This window comes from Crinia signifera, chromosome 6 (genome assembly GCF_055691185.1).
Source record: "Crinia signifera chromosome 6, ASM5569118v1, whole genome shotgun sequence".
In the NCBI taxonomy this organism is placed as follows: domain Eukaryota; kingdom Metazoa; phylum Chordata; class Amphibia; order Anura; family Myobatrachidae; genus Crinia; species Crinia signifera.
Genome location: NC_139222.1, coordinates 146164725 through 146186530, shown reverse-complemented (window position 1 = coordinate 146186530; position 21806 = coordinate 146164725). Strand labels below are relative to the sequence as shown.

Genomic DNA, 21806 nt, shown 5'->3' with positions numbered 1-21806 from the left:
GATTTCGGCCAGATCCGACTGATCTGGCTGAAATCTGACCAAAATCGGCTAGTGTATGGGGGCCTTAAGAATAAAGCAGCCAGTATTTACTCTGCACAGAACAAATTAACTCACCTAAATCTACAGTGAATATGGTTTTGTCCATTAAAGAAGGAATTTGCTTTTGCAAACCAACCAGAATAACCCCCTGTATAACAGGACTATACCTTATGTGGCATTGTAGTGTACGTTATAGATCTCAAAAGTCAGACACATTGAAAAAATACAACAAGCATAATTTATTATAAAGACAAAATGTTACAAAAAACAAAATCAAGTTGTAGTAGCTCCATTAATTAATGCGTTCATTCTGCATTTGTTTTCTTAGTGCAAAGCTCTGAAAAAAAAGATATATACATAATTTAGAATGGTTTCTTTATCAAAAACTGTTCATACGTTTTGTATTCTACTGTAGTTGTCTCAGTTCAGCAGCAAAATTAATATTATATTATTAATCTAATATTCAATGAATGACTTTTCACTGTGAGAAGCCATAGGGGAAAGAATTCTGTGTGAATTACATATTTAAAGCAGCAGTCATTGGGCCGATTCAGATCCAGTCCGTCTGATAATCGAACAACCACGTATGTTCTGTTCCTATCAAAACAGAACTCATCTACCAGTCTTTATGTAACCCCATGCTTTTCCAGACTGAACAGGGCAAAACATGCTTATATAATGAAAAATGTTCTTCCAATTTTCATATTTTTGATAGTTAAGGAGTTGCAGCAGCTGGAAAGACATGCTAGTGAATATAAGTCCAGCTCATACTGCCTACTACTCAAACTACTTGTATCATTTAATACAGGTTACTACTATTGACTGGAGTTTGATACAGCAGTGTATCTGTGCATCTGTGCCCAGTGTAAGGGGATAGAACAGTGACCCCCATATAGGTGGGATGCAAAGCATGACTGACCTGCAGTGGACATTCTTTATCAAGTTTTATTGGATGCCTTTCTTAAGTATAAGCTCATATTATAAACATGTACCACTGACTGTTACATCATTTTTCATCTTGTATGTGTGTGTGTGTGTGTGTGTGTGTGTGTATATATATATATATATATACACACACACACACACACACACACACACACTGTATTTGCTGCAGTGCTTAAAACAGTTTTTGAAACTTAAACTAATGATTCTATGTTCAGTCTTTCCAGCTTTCTTAAAGCGTTAGTGTATGTAATGGGGCCAACACACGTAGTGAATTTTGCCTATTTTCTAAGCGATCTGACTAGATGTGACTAGATCGCTTAGAAATTAAGCACACATCGCTGTTAGTGTAGGGCCCCCAGCAACAGTGATAAATCTAGTCATCACCTGTGCTCTCTTTATTGAGAACATGGGCAGTGACAGATTGCTCAGCACACAGCACTGTGTGCTGAGCAATCTGAGCGATGCTAGATCGCTCAGCACAAACAGTGGCGGAACTCCCGGAGGCAATGGAGTCATCTGCCGCCGGGCGCCAGCCTCAAAGGGGGCACTGACTCCATTGCCCCTGGTGTTCCACTCATTTGAGGTGCTGCCCGGCAGTACCCTAATGTATGCGGCAGCGATGCCCCCTCCAGCGGCGATGCCCCCCCTCAGTCCTCCCTGTCACTTGGTTGGCCGGCCGCCGCTGTACTCACTGAGTGACAGCGGCCTGAGCAAATGAGAGCCAGCCAGCACAGTGACGAGGAGCCGGGAGTCGGGCAGGCCGCAGCAGCAGGAGACAGTCAGCAGCCATGTGGACGGGTGCCACTCAGGGAGCACTGCATACAAGCTCCCGGCGTCCTGAAGCAGCCAGTCCCAGCCCAGCATCCCCACCGCTCTTTCCCCCGACTGGCGCGTCCAAACTGCAAATATCGCCTCCGCCAGCCCCCTCCGGTCCCTCCCCAGCAGCTCAACTCCGACAGCCTGCAGGAAAGGACCAGACTGCAGCTGTTACGCAGGCCCTGCAGAGGCCTCCCTCCCACTCAGCCAGACCCGCAGGACTGATCAAGGCTGAACCACGGAACATGAACCACCATCCGGACTCAGGAGAAGCCCGGGGAGCAGCAGCTCAGCGAGCCCAAGGACATTGGGCTAGAAGGTACCTGTCACCCCCTCATCCCTCCCCCTCCCAGTCACCTCACACCCAGGTGGCCCCTCTTTGTGTGCGTGGCCCAGAAGGGAGCAGCACCGTGGGGCTCATGCAGCATCGGTGCAGCAGTCCACCTCCCACTCTAGCTCTAAATGCCTGCATCCAGGCTTTAGCAGCACCAAGCTGATTTTTACCACTCTCTCATTTATCTATCTCTGCCTGACCCCCCAATCTCTCAGCCTGACCCCTCTCTCACCTCATCCCTCTTTTTGCCTGATCCTACTCTTACCCATCTCTATCTGCCTGACCCTTTCTCATCTCATCCCTCTCTCTGCCTTATCCCCCTCTCATCTCATCCCTCTCTCTGCCTTATCCCCCTCTCATCTCATCCCTCTCTCTGCCTTATCCCCTTCTCACCTCATCCCTCTCTCTGCCTGATCCCCCTCTCACCTCATCCCTCTTTCTGCCTGATCCCTTTCTCACCTCATCCCTCTTTCTGCCTGATCCCACTCTTACCCATCTCTATCTGCCTAACCCCCTGTCATATCATCACTCTCTCTGCCTGATCCACTGTCACCCCATCCCTCTCTCTGCCTTATCCCCCTCTCACCTCATCCCTCTCTCTGCCTTATCCCCCTCTCACCTCATCCCTCTCTCTGCCTGATCCCACTCTGACCTCATCCCTCTCTCTGCCTGATCCCCCTGTCACCTCATCCCTCTCTCTCTGCCTCACCCCCCTCTCACCTCATCCCTCTCTCTGCCTGATCCCACTCTTACCCATCTCTATCTGCCTGACCCCCTCTCACCTCATCCCTCTCAGACCGATCCCCCTCTCACCTCACCCCTCTTTCTGTCTGTTCCCACTCTCACCTCATCCCTCTCTCTGACATGCTTTCTCTCTGACATGCTTGTTTCTCTCTTTTTCTATCGCTCCCCCCCCCCCCCATCTCTTATTCTCCCTCTCTCTAGCTATCTATCTAGGGGGGCACCAACTTTTATCTTGCCTCCGGGCGACATGGACGAACTTACGCCACTGAGCACAAAGGTCCCATTGCTCGGGTGTAGGCCCCATATTATACCATATTATATGCTTATTCTAAATTATCTCTATTTTAATAGTTTTTCAAGTTGCAGTAAAATATGCTGAGACAGAATGTACAGAACAATTTGAACCTTAGCAAGGCCCTGGCAAAAAAACATGTGCATACAGTATACAAGACTAGGAGGGGAATTCAGTCAAACTTGATGTGCCGCTCGGCATGCCGGTAATACCTGGTTACCCACATAACAGCCATATGCAGTAGGTTCAACATTGCAAGTTTTCCCTCGTAACTCTATGGGGTGTGAGGGAAAACTAGTGATGCTGGTAGTTGCAATGCACAGTTCAGTCCATTACGCTGAATTTAAAACAGTACGTCAACTTACCTAAGATAGGCACACACACATACTGTAGATGTTAAATATCATCCTAGTAAAATAGAAAAGAAAGTAAGTAACCATAGATAGGGGCATCACAGGTGTTGACAAATTCACTACCGAATCCTTTTGTACTGCCTGATATATTATTTTGGGTGTGTTCCATATGAAAACGTTTACCTTCCATAAGAGCAACCAGCAAGCAGTTTCATGGATTTATTATTATTATTTATTTACAGTTTCTTATATAGAATTAAAGGAAAGGCGGCACTCAGAGATGGATATGAAGTGAAACCAAGAAGTGGTTTAATATGTTATAAGGCAACGTTTCAGGGCTGCGCCCCTTTATCAAGCCAAGCAAAACAACAAGTCTTATATAGCGCATACATATTCCACATCACTTTACAGAGAATATTTGAACATTCACATCAGTCCCTGCACCAGTGGAGCTTACAGTCTATATTCCCTACCACATGTACACACACACACACACACACAGGCATTCTAGAGTTAATTTGTTTTGAGCCAATTAGCCTATCAGTATAGTTTTGGATTGGGGGAGGAAACCGGAGTACCCAGAAGAAACCCACGCAAACACGGGGAGAATATACAAACTCCATACAGTTAGAGCCATGGTGGGAATAGAACCCATGACTTAAGTGCTGTGAGGCAGTAATGCTAACCATTACACCGTCCGTAATGGTCCGTTCCTATCACACGGTCATCGCAAGTCAGACCCTCTGCTAATCAGTTTAACAGTCGCCTATACATTTATTTCCTACATAAACTTAAGAGTAATTAACTTGATTTAATACAGTGCAGCTGAAAATGTACTGATGTATGAGTGACATGCATTATTTATTTGTAACAGACTTACATCTAAGTCATCTAGGTCATCCATAGCTGGTGGTTCTCCTTTGGTCTTCACAGAGTTTATTAGCTAAATAAAATAAAAACATTAATATCAGACACATTGGACTCAGCAGAGTTTCGCACTGCACATAACATATATATTATTAGCGTCTGCACTTGAGGCTGAAGAAGCAGAACAGAGGAGGTAAGTGCCTTTATTAACATAAGCAAATTTCACAAAGAACCTGATCATTTAGACCCGGATTATTCAGACCTAAAAATATGCTTGTTAGGAGATGTATATTTTGCACATAGTATGCAGAAACTACAGTCACTGGTAATGATGATTGATAATGATATGTATAGCAGTTCCTATATTCATTGGGCTGGATTGAAGGAATTGGAGAGGTCAGTGGTGCAGAACCTGATGATTGAAATTAAGTAGAAGAGAAAGTCATCAAGTGAGTATACAGAGCCCTTGTCCATGTCAATGATATTAATTAGTGTATGGTGGTTTGGTCAGAAGCTGTGAGCGATGCTGGCATTTTTAGCAAATATTTTGAGGATCTCTCACAGCAACGTTAACACTCAAAGGGGAGTATTCAGTGTTATTATTCTCCATGTGCAGCAAATCCTGTTTAGGATTCGCTGCACATTCGCAGGGTTCCGGAGAGCTGCAGCATTCGCTGCCAGCCCTCCCTGTCACCCTATTCAATGCAGCAGGGGCTCGCTGCCCCTGCTGGCGAATTTTAACCACTGCAGGCGAATGCCGCAGGGAGCCGGGGGACGGAGGCAGGCAGGGAGATGTAAGCCTCCCTACCTGCTCCAGAATTTGTGGGGGAGGGCTCCCAGGGATACAGGCAGCAGAGGCTGCCCCCCGGGAATGCTGGCATGGGACAGGGGTAGGGAGCCCCTTCTCTGGTCCGGCACGTAACAAGCCGGGACCAGAGTGAAGTGAATATATGAATATCTAATGACCGGCTCCCGGCCCCCTGCTGGCGAATGTGTGGGAATTTTTTTTTTTTTTTATTTAAAAATTAAATATATATTTATGTGCTTCGAGCACATGAATAAAAATAGATTTCCCCTTCACCTTAAAAAGGTGTTGAATGCAAAACGGTGAATCATGGCAAAAATCAGGGAGAAAGCAATTCGCCATCCTAGCATTGAATACACTCTCGGCAAATCCCATTGAAATACACCAGCGAATTGCAGAGAGCATGAAACGGAGAACTGGCCGGCATTCACTGTTCGTGTCGGCGAACAGTGAACAGTGAATAGGGTGAATCACATTTTTAGTGAAAAAGAAAACAGCCCGATTCGCCCCCCAAAAAAACGGTGAATCGGGAGCATTGCATACTGGCCATTGGGTTAAAAATCTGAATAAGAAATAGACTGGATTTTTTAATTAAATCTATTCTTAGTGTTTGATCATAAACTATAACAATGTGAAATGGGCTATGTAATTTAATATGGTTTTATTAAGACTCACATCCATGTAATGTTCAGCTAATGCCGCCTCTCCTTCTTCTTCAGTATCCCAATCTCTCCAGTTGTCGAAGTCTACAGCCAACCACGCTGGCTAAAGTCACAGGACAAGAGACCAATTACAAGAAGCATTAAGATACAAATGATAATATTTATTGTATAAACAGGTGTAAAGTCATTTATGCAGAACACTTATATAATGTGCTTGTGAATATTTCCAGTCCACAATGATGGTTATAGCACTGGGTGATAATAGTACCAGATGGGTATAGTATTTAGGCATCTTCTTTACCAGACCACAAATTAACTATGGCCTGTGACTAGGAAGACAGAGGCTGCGATACATCTCTTTCCATTCATAACATGCAAAACTTTCTATTCTCCTTTTATCAGTACATAAAAACTGAGAAAAGATAAAACCAAATGCATCAAATACTACTAAAAAATATGTTAGCAAGAGAACTGAAATATGTACCCTTTTCACCTATTACCTTGTTATTTTCCTTAGTCAGCCTTGGCCAGGCCACCTTCTCCTTCATTTTCCTCAGGAAACAAGTAATTGACCGGTCTGAACGCTTTTCTCTGGAATCCTGAATACAGAAGGTCCGTCACTAGACACTGATTACATAACTAGGGCAATTTACAAAGCACAAATACTCCAGAATTCCAATACTTCATTATGTGTACAAGTGCACCTATCTGTCTATATAGCACATAGCAAGGTATATTCACAATTCTCGGACCTGGGAAATAGCCCTGTAAAAGAAATCTATGTTGCTTTTTACAGGCTGGCTGAAAATGTGCATGCTGGAAGCACAAACCTACAAAGTCCAACCTACTAAAACTTAAGGACCAACTCTTCATCACTTCATACATCTTCCACATAGAAATGCTTTCTCTTGTATGAGATAGAAGTTGCAAAATGTGCCCCTCTCTGGGACTGCTGCCGTAGTGGATAGATAAATAAGGGAAAGACCTGTAAAACCTCTCCATACCTGTATCTCATTTTTATCTAGCTATTTAAAATCCTTTTTTATGTCCACTTGTGTGCATGTCTAGGTGCAATCATTCACCTATTTCATTCTCAATAAGGAATGCTCCCAGTCCACCTAACTCTTCCTATCATTGATAGCATTCATATGCAGCTCTGCAGATTCCACCTTGCATACAGCTGAAGACATAGCCAGATTTTGGGGGGTATTCAATGTCAGAGGCACGGCTGTCGAGCTAGCGCGACAGCCGTGCCCCTGTCCCGTTCTCGCTTACCTCGACTGGAGCTCGGCAGTCGGGATTCAATGTCCCGGCCGCCGAGCGGCGAGAAGGGGGCGTGGCCGCGAGTTGCGGCCGGGAAGTGACGAGCTGCAGCCGGCAGCTCGTCACTTCCCGGCTGTTCTCGGCAGAACGAGCCCGACAGCTAGAGATGTCGGGCTCGTTCTGACAGAAAACCCTGTTCAATGCTGTCGGGGAAGACAGCATTGAATAGGGCCCGTCGAGCATCTCCCCCACGGGAGATGCTCGACGGCGATTGAATCTCCCCCTAAGGCGGGACGCAGGGGATACTGTGGTAGATTTACTATCTGTTGATCAGGGGAATATGCGCTATCCCCATGTAGGGGATAGCCCATCCCTTGATCTATGACACCCGCTGTGCAGATGTTTAACGGGCAGCGGTGCGGGGGAGGAGGCTTAGCGCAGGGACATTATTTTAAATTGCTCGCCTGCCTCCTACCTAATGTATGAACGGTCAGCATCGCAGACCATTCCGCCCCCTGCAGATATCAACTTCGACAACTGAAGGTGGTGATGCCCTATGCCCACAGCAGGGACAGCGCTATCCCTGCTGCTGGCTCTAAGCTGCGCTGGAGATCTCGTGTGAGTAGAGAGATCCTGCGCATGACCATTCCAGACGGCCGGGGGGAAGGAGACAGCACGTCAGTATTAACTGATGCGCTGTCAGCAGGAGAAGGCATCGCCGGAGGGTGGAGTTTGCGCTCCTCCGCTTCGGCGGGCAAGATGTTGATACATCTTGTTGGTCTCCCCTCCTGCTTCGCCTCGTTAATGAGGCAAAGCAGGAAGGGTTATAGCGGCGTGATAACTATATATAACTATATTTCCCAAATGTGCATATCCTTAATGTAGTACACATTAGGCATAAGTACACATAATAAGTACAAAATAGATTATATGGAAGCAGTGATGTATATTTAGAGGCATGTGCAGATAATGATGGCATATTCAGGGGCATAAGGAGGCTCTGCGACATGGGGCCCTGAATATGCCATCATTATCTGCACATGGCAATGGGTTTTTAGGCATATATAGGGACATAATGAGTTTGACGCTAACAGATAAATGCACATAAGACATATAATGGGACATTTAGGGCTCGGATGGCATATAAGGTGTATGTGAAATATGATCTATAAAGGGGCATGGGTGGAACTGGAATCTGTGAAATCACATGATATCTGCCCCTTGCCATGCCCTCTATTCGGTTATCTGAAAATGAACAGGTGGTAACCCTAGTTGTGCAACAACAAGAATAAAGTCTCCATACCGTAGTTTTACACATTTGCAGTTTGTAATTAGTCGTACTATGTATATTCATTCCATCAAATGGTATAGCACAATAGCACTGTCTGCTCTTAAGACATAAGTAATGTCTGCTTACCTTAGGCTGGACAATGTCATACAACTCAATCTCATTGTACATCTGAATATTGTCTTCATTTATACAACTATGCAAGAAAAGAAAATATATTGTTATTGGATGCTGTGCGCCTGCAAAGAGGAAGAGGGGGAAAGTGGGCCGGGGGCTGTCCAGTCGCTAGGAGTGCCCTGTGCATACCCTCGAAAATTATAAAATGGGGGTCCTTGTACTAGACCATGCCCCTTTGCACGAGGCCCTGCCCACTGTTGTTATAGCCCCCTTTATAATCAAATAAATAAAGTAAATAAAAACTATAAAGGAACACATATATGATTTGTGTACTATGTGTGCAAGTTGCTTATTTCACTAGTTTAGCAATAGTTTGATGCAACCAACCCATGATACCCCGGTTATTGAACAAAGGGTCAACAGTGTCCATATGTTGCACAAGGTTGACATTGACGAAAGTTTGACACATGAAAAGGTCGAAAAGAGGTTTTCATGGTATTTGTGGCAGTGTCGACACCTGAGCACATAGACCCCAATTAGTGTAGAGCACATGGCTCCCCCCAAAAATAATAATAATTGTAAAAAACTTATGTCAACCCTTTCATGTGTCGACCATTGACATGTCAACCTTTTGTCAATACCATCCTACTGCAGATTGACCTTATTGTCTATGTTGACCTTGTGCATGTCAACATTTTGGTGTCGATTTATTTTCTATCTAGAGACACTGCCGATCTATCATCCAGATCCCTAATACTACACAACCCAAATCCATTCCTATCTTCACTATATCCTGCCTGTTGTTTTCTATGCTATTCTTTTTCTTCAAAAATTCAGTATTTACCCCATTTGTCTAGGAGAACTCCTTTTATACCCCACTTGTAACCCCCAGGACTCCTGGCATCGGCCTTTCTGTACTGAGGGGGTTATTCTAATTCATTTGTACGGGGGACCAATGTTGTGCGTATGCGCAGGTGCATTTCTGCACATCTGCATACTGTTGGCTGGGCGCACGCACCCAAGACTGCAGGTGTGATGCGGCGGTGGATAGTCCCTCCCATGGGAACGCCCAGCAATTCATGGGCGTTCCCATGAAAACGCTGGATGCTCCCATGGTAATCGGCCCATGACATGGGTGGTAGGGGCGAGCAGCTGACATCACCTGAGAGTCACTTTAGATATGCGTGCACTCACCACATCAATCGAAGGTCGCCAACCATCAAATGATGTGGGTGTTACATTGAATATAAACATCCATTCGCAGCCAGTGTGTAGGAACGCGGCATGCCGGGGGACAGGCAGACCGGCATTCGGCATACTTAATGGCTGCTAAGGGCTTGACTAATAACCACTGTGTACATAGGCCCTTTTTCTGGTTGACTCACGCAACCTTGTGAGTCAACCAGCATAAGGGCCTATGTACACAGTGGTTCTTAGGCAAGCCCTTAGCAGCCATTAAGTAATTAGCACTAGGTATAAACCATCAGCAAGTCAGACAATGTGAGTTGTTTACAAATAACAAACAAGCTGAGGCACAGCACTAAATACTCGTTACTAGGTTACTTGCCTTGAGTTTCACCAAAGTCCATAGATTTGTAGATTTCAAAGATGGTGTTAAGCAACCTACACATGGGGAAATAAGTGTTCTGAGTGATGCTAGATCGCTCAGCACACAGCACTGCACAGTGATGTGCTACTTAGCAATCTGTCAGTGCTCAGGGCCAGTGTTCTTTGTGATAACACTAGCCCTGACCCCAGTGATTAACTTGATTTATCCAGAGTGCACGATATTGGTCGCAGGGCGATAGCAACACGCGGGGCTTTCGCTCTGCCCCTACACACAGAGTGATGTTGGGGCTTTTCTATGCGATCTAGTGAGATGGCTTAGAAAGTGCCCGGGGATCGCTATGTGTGTAGGCCCCATTAGTGGATGGTGCGATCTAGTGAGATGGCTTAGAAAGTGCCCGGGGATCGCTATGTGTGCACAGGTGATGGCAATCATACATTAAGAGGGAAGTGCAGGAGCAGAGCAATGTGTCCCTCCTGGAGAGGGTCATGTTGGGAGGTATGTGTGTGTAGGCCCCATTAGTGGAGGGTGCTTCCACTGTTTAACTAGGTAAAAGCAAATACATTGCTAATTAATTACTGCATATTGAATGCAGATTTACACCTATAATAATAATAATTGTTGCTGCACTCACCTGAAAATGACTTTATTTTTCTCTATATCCACTCTAACATCCCGACTGTTCTCAACACAGAATTCCATAAAGACATACTTCGCCCGATCATACCAAAGGACTTTTGCGTGTTGTCTTAAAACAAGATCAAAAACCATCACCAAAATTAAGATATCAAAATAAAAGCATTTCCAAATGGCTTGTTTTCATTTACATTATATTTTACGTAAAATGGTCTAAAATACATCATATGCAAAAGGACTGGAACCTCCCTGGCAGCTCAAGGGAGGGTTGGCGGGTGACCTCCCCTCAGAGAAGTTGCCCTAAGGTGCGTCCCAACTGTCACGATTCCGTCGGGACAGTCCCGATTTTCGGGTCCTGTCCCGACGTCCCACCCGCGGCAGGCATTGTCCCGCTGCGGGGGGTGGCAGTTGGGAGACCCCCCAATCTAGTAGAATAGACGCTGTGCGCATGCGCACAGCGTCTATTCTCGTATGAAAATGAGGTCGCGGCTAATTAGCATAAGCCGCCCCCTCATTTGCATACGCCCCGCCCCCTTTTCGGGCGCCGCGCGAGTGTCCCTATTTCATCCGGACACAAGTTGGGAGGTATGGGCAGGGGATGTCGCTGGTCGGAGGAGCATGCTCCTCCGACCAGCGACCATTCAGGGGCTGAAAACGGGAGCGCACACCCGGCGATTTATCGCTGGTGCACACTCCAATCACTGGCAATATGGTCGCTCAGCGACCATATTCTCAGCGATTTCAGCCCCTATCGCCCCCGTGTGTTCACAGCACTAGTGTATGGGCATCTTAAGCTCTGTGGCAGAAACCCCAGTCTCTCAGATCACTTTATCATAACTAATAATAAAATAAAAAATATATTGCTACAGTTTGGATACTAGTACAGGAAATATCTGGCAGTGGGGCAAATGTATTAGGCCTGGTGAAAAGATAACCTGGTGATAAAGTTCAGATAAATTGGAAGGAGATAACGCACCAGCTGTGTTTCAAATATGACAGTTGGGAGTTGATTGGCTGGTGCATTATCTCCTTCCACTTTATCTCAACTTTATCTCCAGTTTATCTCTTTGCCAGGCTTAATACATCTGCCCCAGTCTTTGAAAGCAGTGGAACTGTTTTACTATAGATGAGTACATATTAAGCCATATGGACATACTGTAGGCGCATTTATAATAGGTGCAGGTTCCAGGGAGGCCCCACACTGCAAATTCTGCATCAAGATTATGCTTATCTTGTGAAATGACAAATGGGTCCCTACACCTTTTGCGGTACCACCATTCCCAGTGACATCTTTCCTGACTGTCCTGAGCAGTAAAAACATAGACACTGGCATCTTTTTGAATATCACTGGGAAGATGGTTCTGGAGAAGAGAAGGGACTTGCTTGCCCGCATACTGAGTAAGATGTACAGCTGGGGGGTGGGGGATTTGGCTGCGAGGGGGTCTGTTTCACAAGGCCCCCCATTTGCTGCATGTACAGATGGAGCCCCTCTTGTCCTTGCCTTGCGCCCACCAGAATGTCCTCTCTGGCGAGCACCGGCGGACAGGGACTCCATTAAACTGGGACGCACGTGCGTCTCATGCGGCTGGACAGCGGGTCCCTGCCCGTCTTCGATTCAGGGAGACGGGTTGGGGGGTGGTGGGGACTGGCGGATGATGGTGGGAAGCTCCGTCGCCACGGGGCGCGAGAGGGAGCATGTTCCATCTGTATATGCCCCTGGTAGATAGAGCTGCAATTTTTTAAAGAAAAACAAGAGGTCGCCATTTTGGATATTCTGTGTATGTTTACTAAACTTGACACTATATTGCTATAATGAGTTAGTGTTTATCAGTATTCTGATGCAGCATACAAACAGAGAGATTTGAGCTTGTTTTCTAAACGATCTGGCTAGATTGCTTAGTAATTATGACACAAATCACTCAGTGTGTATGCCCCATAGTGATGGCGATGCGCAGTCCCACTATATCGCTTAGCACGGAGGCACCGTCACCCCATGTGTATGGGGCATTACTGTTCATAGTGAACGCCTGCATTTTATTTATCCTGCATGGCACTTTTAGTCTCAGCATGGTAAGCACCCCTTACTATGTTTACAATTAGGGTGTGCAATCCAGTCCCATCCTCCATACCATTTACTCTTAACTGGACAATACACTAGCCAAATAAGTTTGAATGTTCTGGCGAAGCATGCTGGGACTTAACAAACAGAGGGACAGCACTCTGTTAATGCATCCACCTAGTGCAGCACAAAACAATGTTTCAGACTAGAAACTGCAAACAATGGGAAGCAATTAATTATCGAACATTGACTATGTTTATAGCTCGCTATCTTTAATCAACGTACCTCATGATAGTCCTGTGAAATCCACGGAGTGAGTTTTTAGAGGTTGGTGTAGCTACAGTGTCAGAGGAGACTGCATGCACTGTTTCCAAGACCACAACCAAAAGACCCTCAGAAGCCTTACTATATTTAGGAACAGCTGCTGGTTATACTGTGCCCTCCCCCTTGAGAAAACACTGTGACTTGTCACAGAGCCAGAAAGACTAGTGCTTTCTAGACTGTTCCCCAAGCAGGGACATCTGTGATAAAAAATTGACCGTCATGAAGAATGCACAGATAGGACACTTGAGTTCACTGATAGCAAAGGAAATAGGTTAAGATTTGCATATAATGATCGATCAATTCAATGGTAATTTGTGTAAATCACATACATCTGTAATGAATTATGCTTTTCACCATGGCATGACCTTAATTTACTGGTGTGTACATGCCTGGGGTAGATTGGGTTTGAAAACCAGCCTCTGAAATTTCTGGTAGCAGCTCTATAGGTGGTGGGAGCTGTTGAGGGGAGCACGATCCATCCTCATAGAGCCTGCTTCTGAGTTGTATGCAGTTGCGGCCTTCCATGCCTCTTTTGTAGCAATTGTGTCTGCAGCTTAAGGCCATACCTGTACTTTCCTCTCAGGGAGAATCCCGGGGAGAAGACTCCCTGTTGCATTTCCCGGGGGGGGGGGGGGCTAGAGCATGATGTCATAAAGCTCTGCCCTCAATACAGTAAATGTCGCATTTTTTTAAATCTTTAGGGAGGGGCTAAAATGGCACAATCTATGACATTTTAGACCCTCCCTGAAGTATTTGACCAGTTAAGGTGGGGATTGCTGTTGGGGGGGGGGGGGGGGATTTTGTGGCAGCTCCATACAGGAGGCTTGCCCACCCTTTCTGGGGACCAGGGGAGAGACCAAGTATTCAGGACTCTCTCGGCCATTCCAGGAGGGTAGCCAAGTATGCTTTAGGCTAATGCTATCCTGGTGTACATCTGTGCATTCGACTCTACAAGGACTGACACGCCCCCTGTCCGTGTTTACAGATGCAGCAATCATGCTTTGTGCATCTTTAGTTGCCACCGTTGGTTGCATAATTAAAACTTTCACCAGTCCTACATACCTTCCAACTCTGCCGATTTTCATGGGACCATCCCAGTTTTCCCAGGGCCGGCAGTGTCCCATGGTGGGGGGCAGTTGGGAGTGCCATTTGTTACCGTACGCACAGCATCTATTCCCAGAGACAGAAGGGCTGGGGGCAAGGCCAGCAGCTCACAGCTGCTGGCCATGCCCCCACAACGCCAAAAAAGGGGCGTGACCTCGTGGAGATCGTGGTATGGTCCTATTCTAGATGCAAATCATCTGTCTAAATATGGTCTTCAATGTAAGCGTTTTAGCCTCTCTATAAGCAACATGACCTTACTATATTATCTTCTTCATATGATTAGCCAATCCCCTGTAACAGCCTAGTAATGGCTGCCTGTCTACCACTGCAGTGCCACTCCTAGATTTGAACATTTTAAAAACTGTAAAAAATTCTGTGATTTTTTTAAACATATTTAAAACTTTAGATGTGATCATGTTTAAATATGTTTTCAAAGTTTTTTTTTTCACTAATATTGTTTTTCATGTTATATATGCACTTTGCAATTTTGCACATTTATTACAGAGTATTATGTTCCCAAGTGCACGCCCCCTCCCCAGCCGAAGTGCCAAAAAGAGGTCATCAGCAGCAGACATGGACAACTAATCATGTAGATCACAAATCTAGTCGTACAAGATACTGTATGTTTAATTAAAAAAAATCGTCTTTATAAAAAAAAATTGTCTTTATGCGGATGTTTGAATGTAGGACCTGTCAAAATAAAATTGCAGGTGGTACATGAAATACATTTATAGCAACCTGTTTTTTTAAATTGCATGTTGCTGTTATTTTGATAATGTGATTGCCTCTGTGTGCATGTGTGAGAGAGAAAGAGATGTAGTTTCATTTTATTCGCCGGCCACTGGCACACAGCAGTGTGGGTTTGGGGCGTGGGACGGCGGGCCAGAGTAGGGCCCAAGGTAACGACCAACGGTTCATGGGCGTTCCCTTGAATACATTGGGCGTTCCCATGGAAATTCACCCATTGGTGCGGGGGACGGGAAGCTGATGTCAGGGGATGTCAGCTGCTCGCCCTCTTCCCATACAGGGAGCCTGCAGATCTAAGGCGCCGGAGTGTCTTAGATCTGGGAGCGCTGTAGAAAGCATTTGATGGTCGGAGACCATCTAATTATTTCACCCCCGCACGCAAGCTGCGAATGGATGTTTATGGAAAAATATTAAACCCATTCGAATGCGTGCGGGTACAATCTGCCACCATCCGGAATTTATCATGTTTCCCTACAGCTGTTTATGTTATTTTTCACTGTATACTTGACTTAAAAGCAATAGTTTTTCCATTCAGTCTCAGGCCACTTATTGACAATAGTATGGAAACTTACTGAATGCTAACCTCACATATTCATATGTAATGGAACATAAGGAGAGGCCCAGGGGGTGGAAAGCACACAAAGCAGCAATCATCTACTGCAGCAGACAACAAAAAAAGTGCCTATTCTTCCATCATGGGCAGTAATATTCTATCCTCCTGTGTAGCATCACACCAGCTACAATCTCTTTGGCCCTTATTTTGATTGAGTAGGATGGCTCTGAATGCGGCCGGATGGCCGATGGTTGGTGTTTGCGCATGTGCAGAGGCGAACGCCGCGCACGTCCGAATACAAAGTGAATTCTGTACAATCCGAACAGGGGGTGGAGAGGGGCGTGAAGGGCTGTTTTGGGCTCATTACCATATGCATACGCCCCGCGTTTCATGGGCGTTGAACACTCGGTGCTGCCTGACCATTCGGCGACCATCGGATGATGGGGTAGGTTTTCACAGATGGAGGAGGTGTTCACATGAAAAATCCACTTGCGGTCCATTCGGTCGGCGTCTTACCGCATACGGACGGTGTGAGCGATCCGTACGGAAGGCGGGGCTAAGAACACTCGGTTCCTGTCTGAAAATACGCATCCGACCGAATCAACTACAATAAGGGCCTTTGTTTCAAATGTCCACTGTAATCTACAGTTCCTGGCTAAAACATATTGCACTTCTTGTTTATTAAATTCTGGTTTGAAGCTTTTTTTCCATTAGGTATTATGCAGATATAAGAACATAAGCCTCACAAATAATAACAAAAATCCACTTATACCAGAAGTTCCCAAACCCAGTCCTCAAGGCGCACTAAAGATGCCCATACATCTGCAATCCATAATTTCATGTTGGTAGGCAATTTGTCATTGCATGCAATGCTTTTGCTACTGACTGCCGGGTTTCCCATATTGTATGTTTTAAGGTCCATATATACTGGGTGACAATGCCCAGCGTGTATGGACAGCGATGACCGCTGTCATTGCTGCGGGGAAAGCCGCTCAGTGCATACACACTGAGCAGCTTTCCCCCTGCCCGGGGCCGACGGAGGGGTGAGGACGGCGTTGCATAGTGGGGCGATATGCAAAGCTGTCCTGAAAGCCGCTCATCTGCTGGTATAACCTGCTGTTTTGAGCGACTTTCAGCTCAAAGTCGCCCAGTGTGTATGGGCCTTAACTTTTGCGTACAATGTATCGCGTAAAATACCATTGACTGCCACAGTATCTGAAAAATCTTTGTGGCAGCCTTGGTGATCTCCAGATCCGATCCGCACAGGAACCGCAGGTAAAACACATACAATATAGCATTTTTCACATGATTTATCGCCCCAATGGGTCAACATGTGAAAAAGGACCATATTGTTTAAGTGTAAAGCCACCTTAATGCCCAACCCTAAAAATCATGAAAATCCATTTGTCAACATTTGTTGTTCCGGATATTTGCATGTTGACTTTTTGACCCTGACTACAAAAATTCATGTCAACTTTTTGATTGTTGACCATTTGGTGTCCACATATTGCCTGTTTATATATTTACGAACTTACATTCAGATACCTAACAAATCTTGTATTGCAAGTTTACATAATAAAGTATGTCCATCGAAGCTTGAATGTGTCGTACACACCATCACAGGAGCAGAAGAAGTACTAAGCAGCTGAAGCGCTGACTACCTGGTGTGGGGGCGGACGGGACTTGTCCGTCAAGCACATATAAACATACATGTGAAAGTGTATGTAATATGTGCTGGCAGTGTATATGGGATCGGCTGTGCTGTTTCTATCACAGCCGCTATTGTGAACCCAGGACTCTGCATTCACTGATCCAGGATACACTGAAAGCACATACAGTATATTACACACATCCACTCAGATATAGTTAGATGTGCTTGGTGGACTCCCCTGCACTAGGTAATTGGTACTGCAGCCCTAGGTGCCGCACTGGTACTAAGGGGTCCATTTATCATTTAATATTTGTGGCTAATTCCCCGAAAACTCCTGTTTCTGGAGGCTAGTCGTAATTATTAAATATCCCTGATGTCAGTCAACATACCTCCAAACAGGGGCATGACCTAGTGGCCTGATCTACAAATTGTGTCACTTCTGTGAGGCCACGCCCCCATTTTAGCCACTGAAGGGACATGGCCAGCACTCAGAGCTGCTGGCCATGCCCCCAGCCCCTCTGTCTCCAGGAATAGATGGGTAGCAGGGGGGACTCCCAACTACTCCCTCCCCACCTCAGGACACTGCCTGCCCCAGGCGTGGGATTGTCCATAAAAAACCAGGATGGTCAGTGAAAATTGGGACAGTTGGGAGGTATGCAGGGCCGGCGGCAGTTTGCAGCAGGGATCAGAGAGGTGAGTGGCACCGGCCGCCCCCCCCAGGAAATGACGTGGAGGCCTGCCTGAGGCGCAATCACCGGCACCCACACCCCCCCCCCCCCCACCCATGTACAGCGGCCGGGGGGGGCGGGGTGAGCACTGGAGCATGTGTCCAGCCCCCCCAAACGCCGCACGGGCATTGGGGGTATGGTATCAATATCAGGAGCATTGCATCAGGTCCGGGGACTACCGCTATTCTGACTGTGGGTTACCAAAGTGCAGGGGCAGTGCAGTCAGCAGGTCAGCTGGAGGTCAAAGCTAAAGGCCCCCATACATTAGGCTGACTTGTCTGAAGGACAAGTTGGACCTGTTTCCCCGGCAGGGCTCACATACGGCATATGTGCCAAAATTTGCATGTGATAAATCGCATGGGATTTATCACATGCAACCCCCACATGCATGGGAAACCACTGATTGGCCCGCCTCTCTGCATCCCCCTTCCCGGCTCCAGGCTGCACATAAGAATTATCTTATGTGCAACCCGCCCGACCTCTGACCCCGATGCGCACGGGACCGGAATCTGGTCAAATCGCACCAAATCTCACTAGTGTATGGGGGCCTTAACCCACACAGAGCGCATTGTATATGAGATCCTTATTAATTGACAGATTGGAGTTGATTGGTTAGTACTCTTTTCTCAATCCTCAGTATATTATCTGCCTTTAAAAAAGCACTGAGGGGCAGATTTATTAAGCTTGGTGAAGTGATATAGTGTCTGGTTTTTATCACCGGCCAATCAGCTCCTAACTGTGAAGTTACAGGCTTGGTTTGAAAAATGACAGGTAGGAGCTGATTGGCCAGTGATTAAAAACCAGACACAGTGGGCCAGATTCTCTAAGCTTCAAAAGTGATAAAATGGAGAGTGATAAACAGCCAGCCAGTCAGCTCCTGCCTGCCATGTCACAGACTGTGTTTGAAAAATGTCAGACAGGAGCTGATTGGCTGGTTGTTATCACTCTCCATTTTAACACTTTTGAAGTTTAGAGAATCTGGCCCTTTATCACTTCATCGAGCTTAATAAATATACAGGTGCGTACACACCTACAGATTTTCTGTCTGATCTATCTGGTGGGAACAAAAACCTGGAAATGTATGACAATCAAAAAATTGTTCCCAAACACGTAAAAACACAGTGATCAGTCAGGCAAATTGTTTAAATCATACTGATATAACAAATTTATCAAAGCATAGATTTTGTTTTCCTGCATTTGGGTGGAAATTTTTGATTACCATATTTCCAGGTGTCTGTTCCCACCAGAGAGATCAGACAGAAAATTTGTAGGTGTGTACGCTCCTTATCCCTGACTGACGCGTTCCTTGTGATCTGCGCGGCCTGCCCGTGACGTATGCAGCACTGGCGGAAGCCCCCAGGAAGTGGCTACGCAAGCTCAGTATCCATGACAACAGACATCTGGCAGTGGCTACGCTACAGCTGACGTCAGCAGCAGCAGCAGCATTACTGCCACCTCCAATATGGCGGCATAGGCAGCAGCCGGTGACAGGTAGCCATGTCCGCTGATGAGATGTCGATGTCTGATGGGGAGCCCTTCACCCAGGAGCGGTGGGCTCCCGTCGGGGCAGTTGCAGAAGAAGCAGACGAGCAGGCCTCGGGTCATGGCATTAAGTCAGAAGGAGTGGTGTCAGGCCTCCTGCGCTCCGGCACGGGGTCGGTGGAGATGGTTGAGAAGCTGCAGAGGCTGGAGGATGAGCAGGAGCTGCTTAATTCATCCCTGCTCGCCCTAACCTCACACTTCGCCCAGGTGCAGTTCCGTCTGAAGCAGATCGTCCGCGCAGAGGGTCCAGAGAAGGAGAAACTGCTGGCCGAGCTGGAGGACTTCGCCTTCAAGGGCTGCCCTCATGTGCAAGGGCCCCGAGGATTGGCGGACCAGCAGGTGCTGGATGACTCGGTAAGTGTAGGTGCAGGTATTTGGGCTGATGCCTGATGGCTCAGTCATTGCAGTACCTGAACTTGTGCAGCCACAGCCACCCTCTTCCTCCTTTACTTCAGGACCTTAAGTATTGGAGTAAGAGCCGAGGGTGGCTGTACACCTGGTGTCTGGCAAGGGAAGGACTGTCAGAGGGGCTTTCCATGGGTGCACAACTGTCCTGTACATGACCGAGAGAGGGAAAGCTTATGGGGGCACTGGTAACAGGAAGAAGGGTGGCACAGGGGCTATCTATGGATGTGTACCTGATATCCTACTGGGAGAGGGGTGGCAGTGGCACAAGTGGTACTATGCAGATATATAAAATCTCTCTGATTTACATAGGGTAGATTCTGTTTCCTATACCTGGGTGGAAAGCCTGGTGAAGAGACAAAGTAGAAGGTGCTTAATACATTTGCCCCATTATGTTGAAACGGAGATTGGTTTGAAAGCCCGGCGGTTGGAATCCCGTCGGTCAAAATCCCTACGCCGGAATCCCGACCGCCAAAATCCCAACAAGGGGGGGCGTGGATCGCCCCCCGCCCCCTTCGAGCTCGCTGCGCTCGGCACACTAATTTATTCTCTCTCTATGGGTGTCGTGGACACCCACAGAGGGACAAAGTGCCGAAATATCGACCGCCGGATATCCACTGCATCCCATTGAGGGATTGGTTTGAAATCTTAAGTGATTCCCAAACTTGGTTGTTGAGGGCTTTTAATGTTTTCTAGGTATCCCCACAGATTCCCCCAAGTGAAGTACCATTTTATTTTTTTATCCTGTGGATCTTTTTAAGTATGTCAGAGAGTAATGAGTACACCTATGCATTTGCTGAAAAATGTGTTCCTTGAAAACTGAGTTTGGAAATTGCTGGTTTCAAACCAACATAATTTCTATATGTTCTATTATAGATATAGCAGCATCAAATTGCATCTGCACAGAAGAAAATAAATCTCTGTGGGGCACTTTTTATATAAGTATTTGTTTATATTTTAAATGTAGCTTTTATTAATATACATTTAAAAAAAGTATTAAACCATAATTAGTTTTCTTTCTTATGGGTTATGTAATCCCTCCTCTTATAACAAACAATGTAAATAGTATGTCTTCAGCAAAATGTTTACATGCCCTTTTAAAAGTTAATTTGATCCTCTTATCTCATAGTACAGGTTGAGTATCCCGTATCCAAAATGCTCGGGACCAGGAGATTTTTGGATAACGGATTATTCCGTATTTCGGAATATTTTAATATTTCAATGATGTATTTTGAAGTATCTTGCATTTATGCTGTATAAACACATAATATACACACAAATATATTTTATTACCACATAAAATACACACAAAGATATTTTATTTGTTCAAAAAACAAGGTTTCAAAACATGAAACAAAATTTGTGTACTATCTCAGATATTGAATTTGAATGCCAAGCAATCATTTTCTTGCACATATATAGTGCCAGTTACATATCATGTCCCCAGTGATGCTGTTACAAATGTCCCCAGTGAGTTTTTAGCAAAAAAAAAATTTTTTTTCCACTTTCTGAAAAGTATGGTTTTCGGAATAATTCGGATAACGGATATTCGGATACGGGATACTCAACCTGTATAAATTAAGAGGGATCAAAAAAGATTGATCCTCTTTTGAAGTAAGCAGGTACAGCTGCAAGGCACAGGAATAGCCTACATAAATATACGTTTGCAGTTGCATCACATCAATCTTCAATAATCATAAAAGCTTCCAATGTTAAGCTGGACATACACTTGTGCGATTTGAGCCCTATTTTACCTTATTCTGATGCATTGGGAGAAATCAGGTGAAAAGTGTTAAATCGTATGTGTTTAACCTCCAATTCCGAGCCTGAGATTGCAGTGACTGCCATAAGATTTATCGGATCCCAAAGCATCATATGCAAATTGCCTGCGTACGGTGTATCATATGCCATCTTGGACAGTCGATGTTGTACTATACTGAACGCCTCCCATGCTGATTTTTTTTT

At 45.7% G+C, this 21806-nt stretch overlaps 2 protein-coding genes across 5 annotated transcripts in view; one reads left to right on the top strand and one right to left on the bottom strand.

The window, feature by feature from the left end:
* Positions 1 to 271: 271 nt before the first annotated feature.
* PTGES3L (prostaglandin E synthase 3 like) overlaps positions 272 to 21806 on the bottom strand; it is a 24255-nt gene continuing 2720 nt past the window's right edge. The window contains exons 1-8 of one of the 4 annotated variants that reach the window (XM_083147558.1): positions 19114 to 19352; positions 10727 to 10840; positions 8538 to 8604; positions 6358 to 6456; positions 5871 to 5960; positions 4404 to 4466; positions 3536 to 3578; positions 272 to 376 (exon numbers count right to left, since the gene is read on the bottom strand). In XM_083147558.1, coding sequence (XP_083003684.1) covers positions 3567 to 3578; positions 4404 to 4466; positions 5871 to 5960; positions 6358 to 6456; positions 8538 to 8604; positions 10727 to 10794 — 399 coding nt within the window. In that variant the 5' untranslated portion in view covers positions 10795 to 10840; positions 19114 to 19352 and the 3' untranslated portion in view covers positions 272 to 376; positions 3536 to 3566. Of the gene's footprint in view, positions 377 to 3535; positions 3579 to 4403; positions 4467 to 5870; positions 5961 to 6357; positions 6457 to 8537; positions 8605 to 10726; positions 11734 to 13072; positions 18808 to 19113; positions 19353 to 21806 lie in introns of those variants that run through there. The other 3 variants (XM_083147556.1, XM_083147559.1, XM_083147555.1) reach the window with 3 other exon arrangements.
* The window catches only part of RUNDC1 (RUN domain containing 1), a 19447-nt gene continuing 16943 nt past the window's right edge, over positions 19303 to 21806 (top strand). The window contains exon 1 of the mRNA XM_083147553.1: positions 19303 to 19790. Within this exon, the coding sequence (XP_083003679.1) occupies positions 19392 to 19790 (399 nt within the window). The 5' untranslated portion in view covers positions 19303 to 19391. The remainder of the gene's footprint in view (positions 19791 to 21806) is intronic.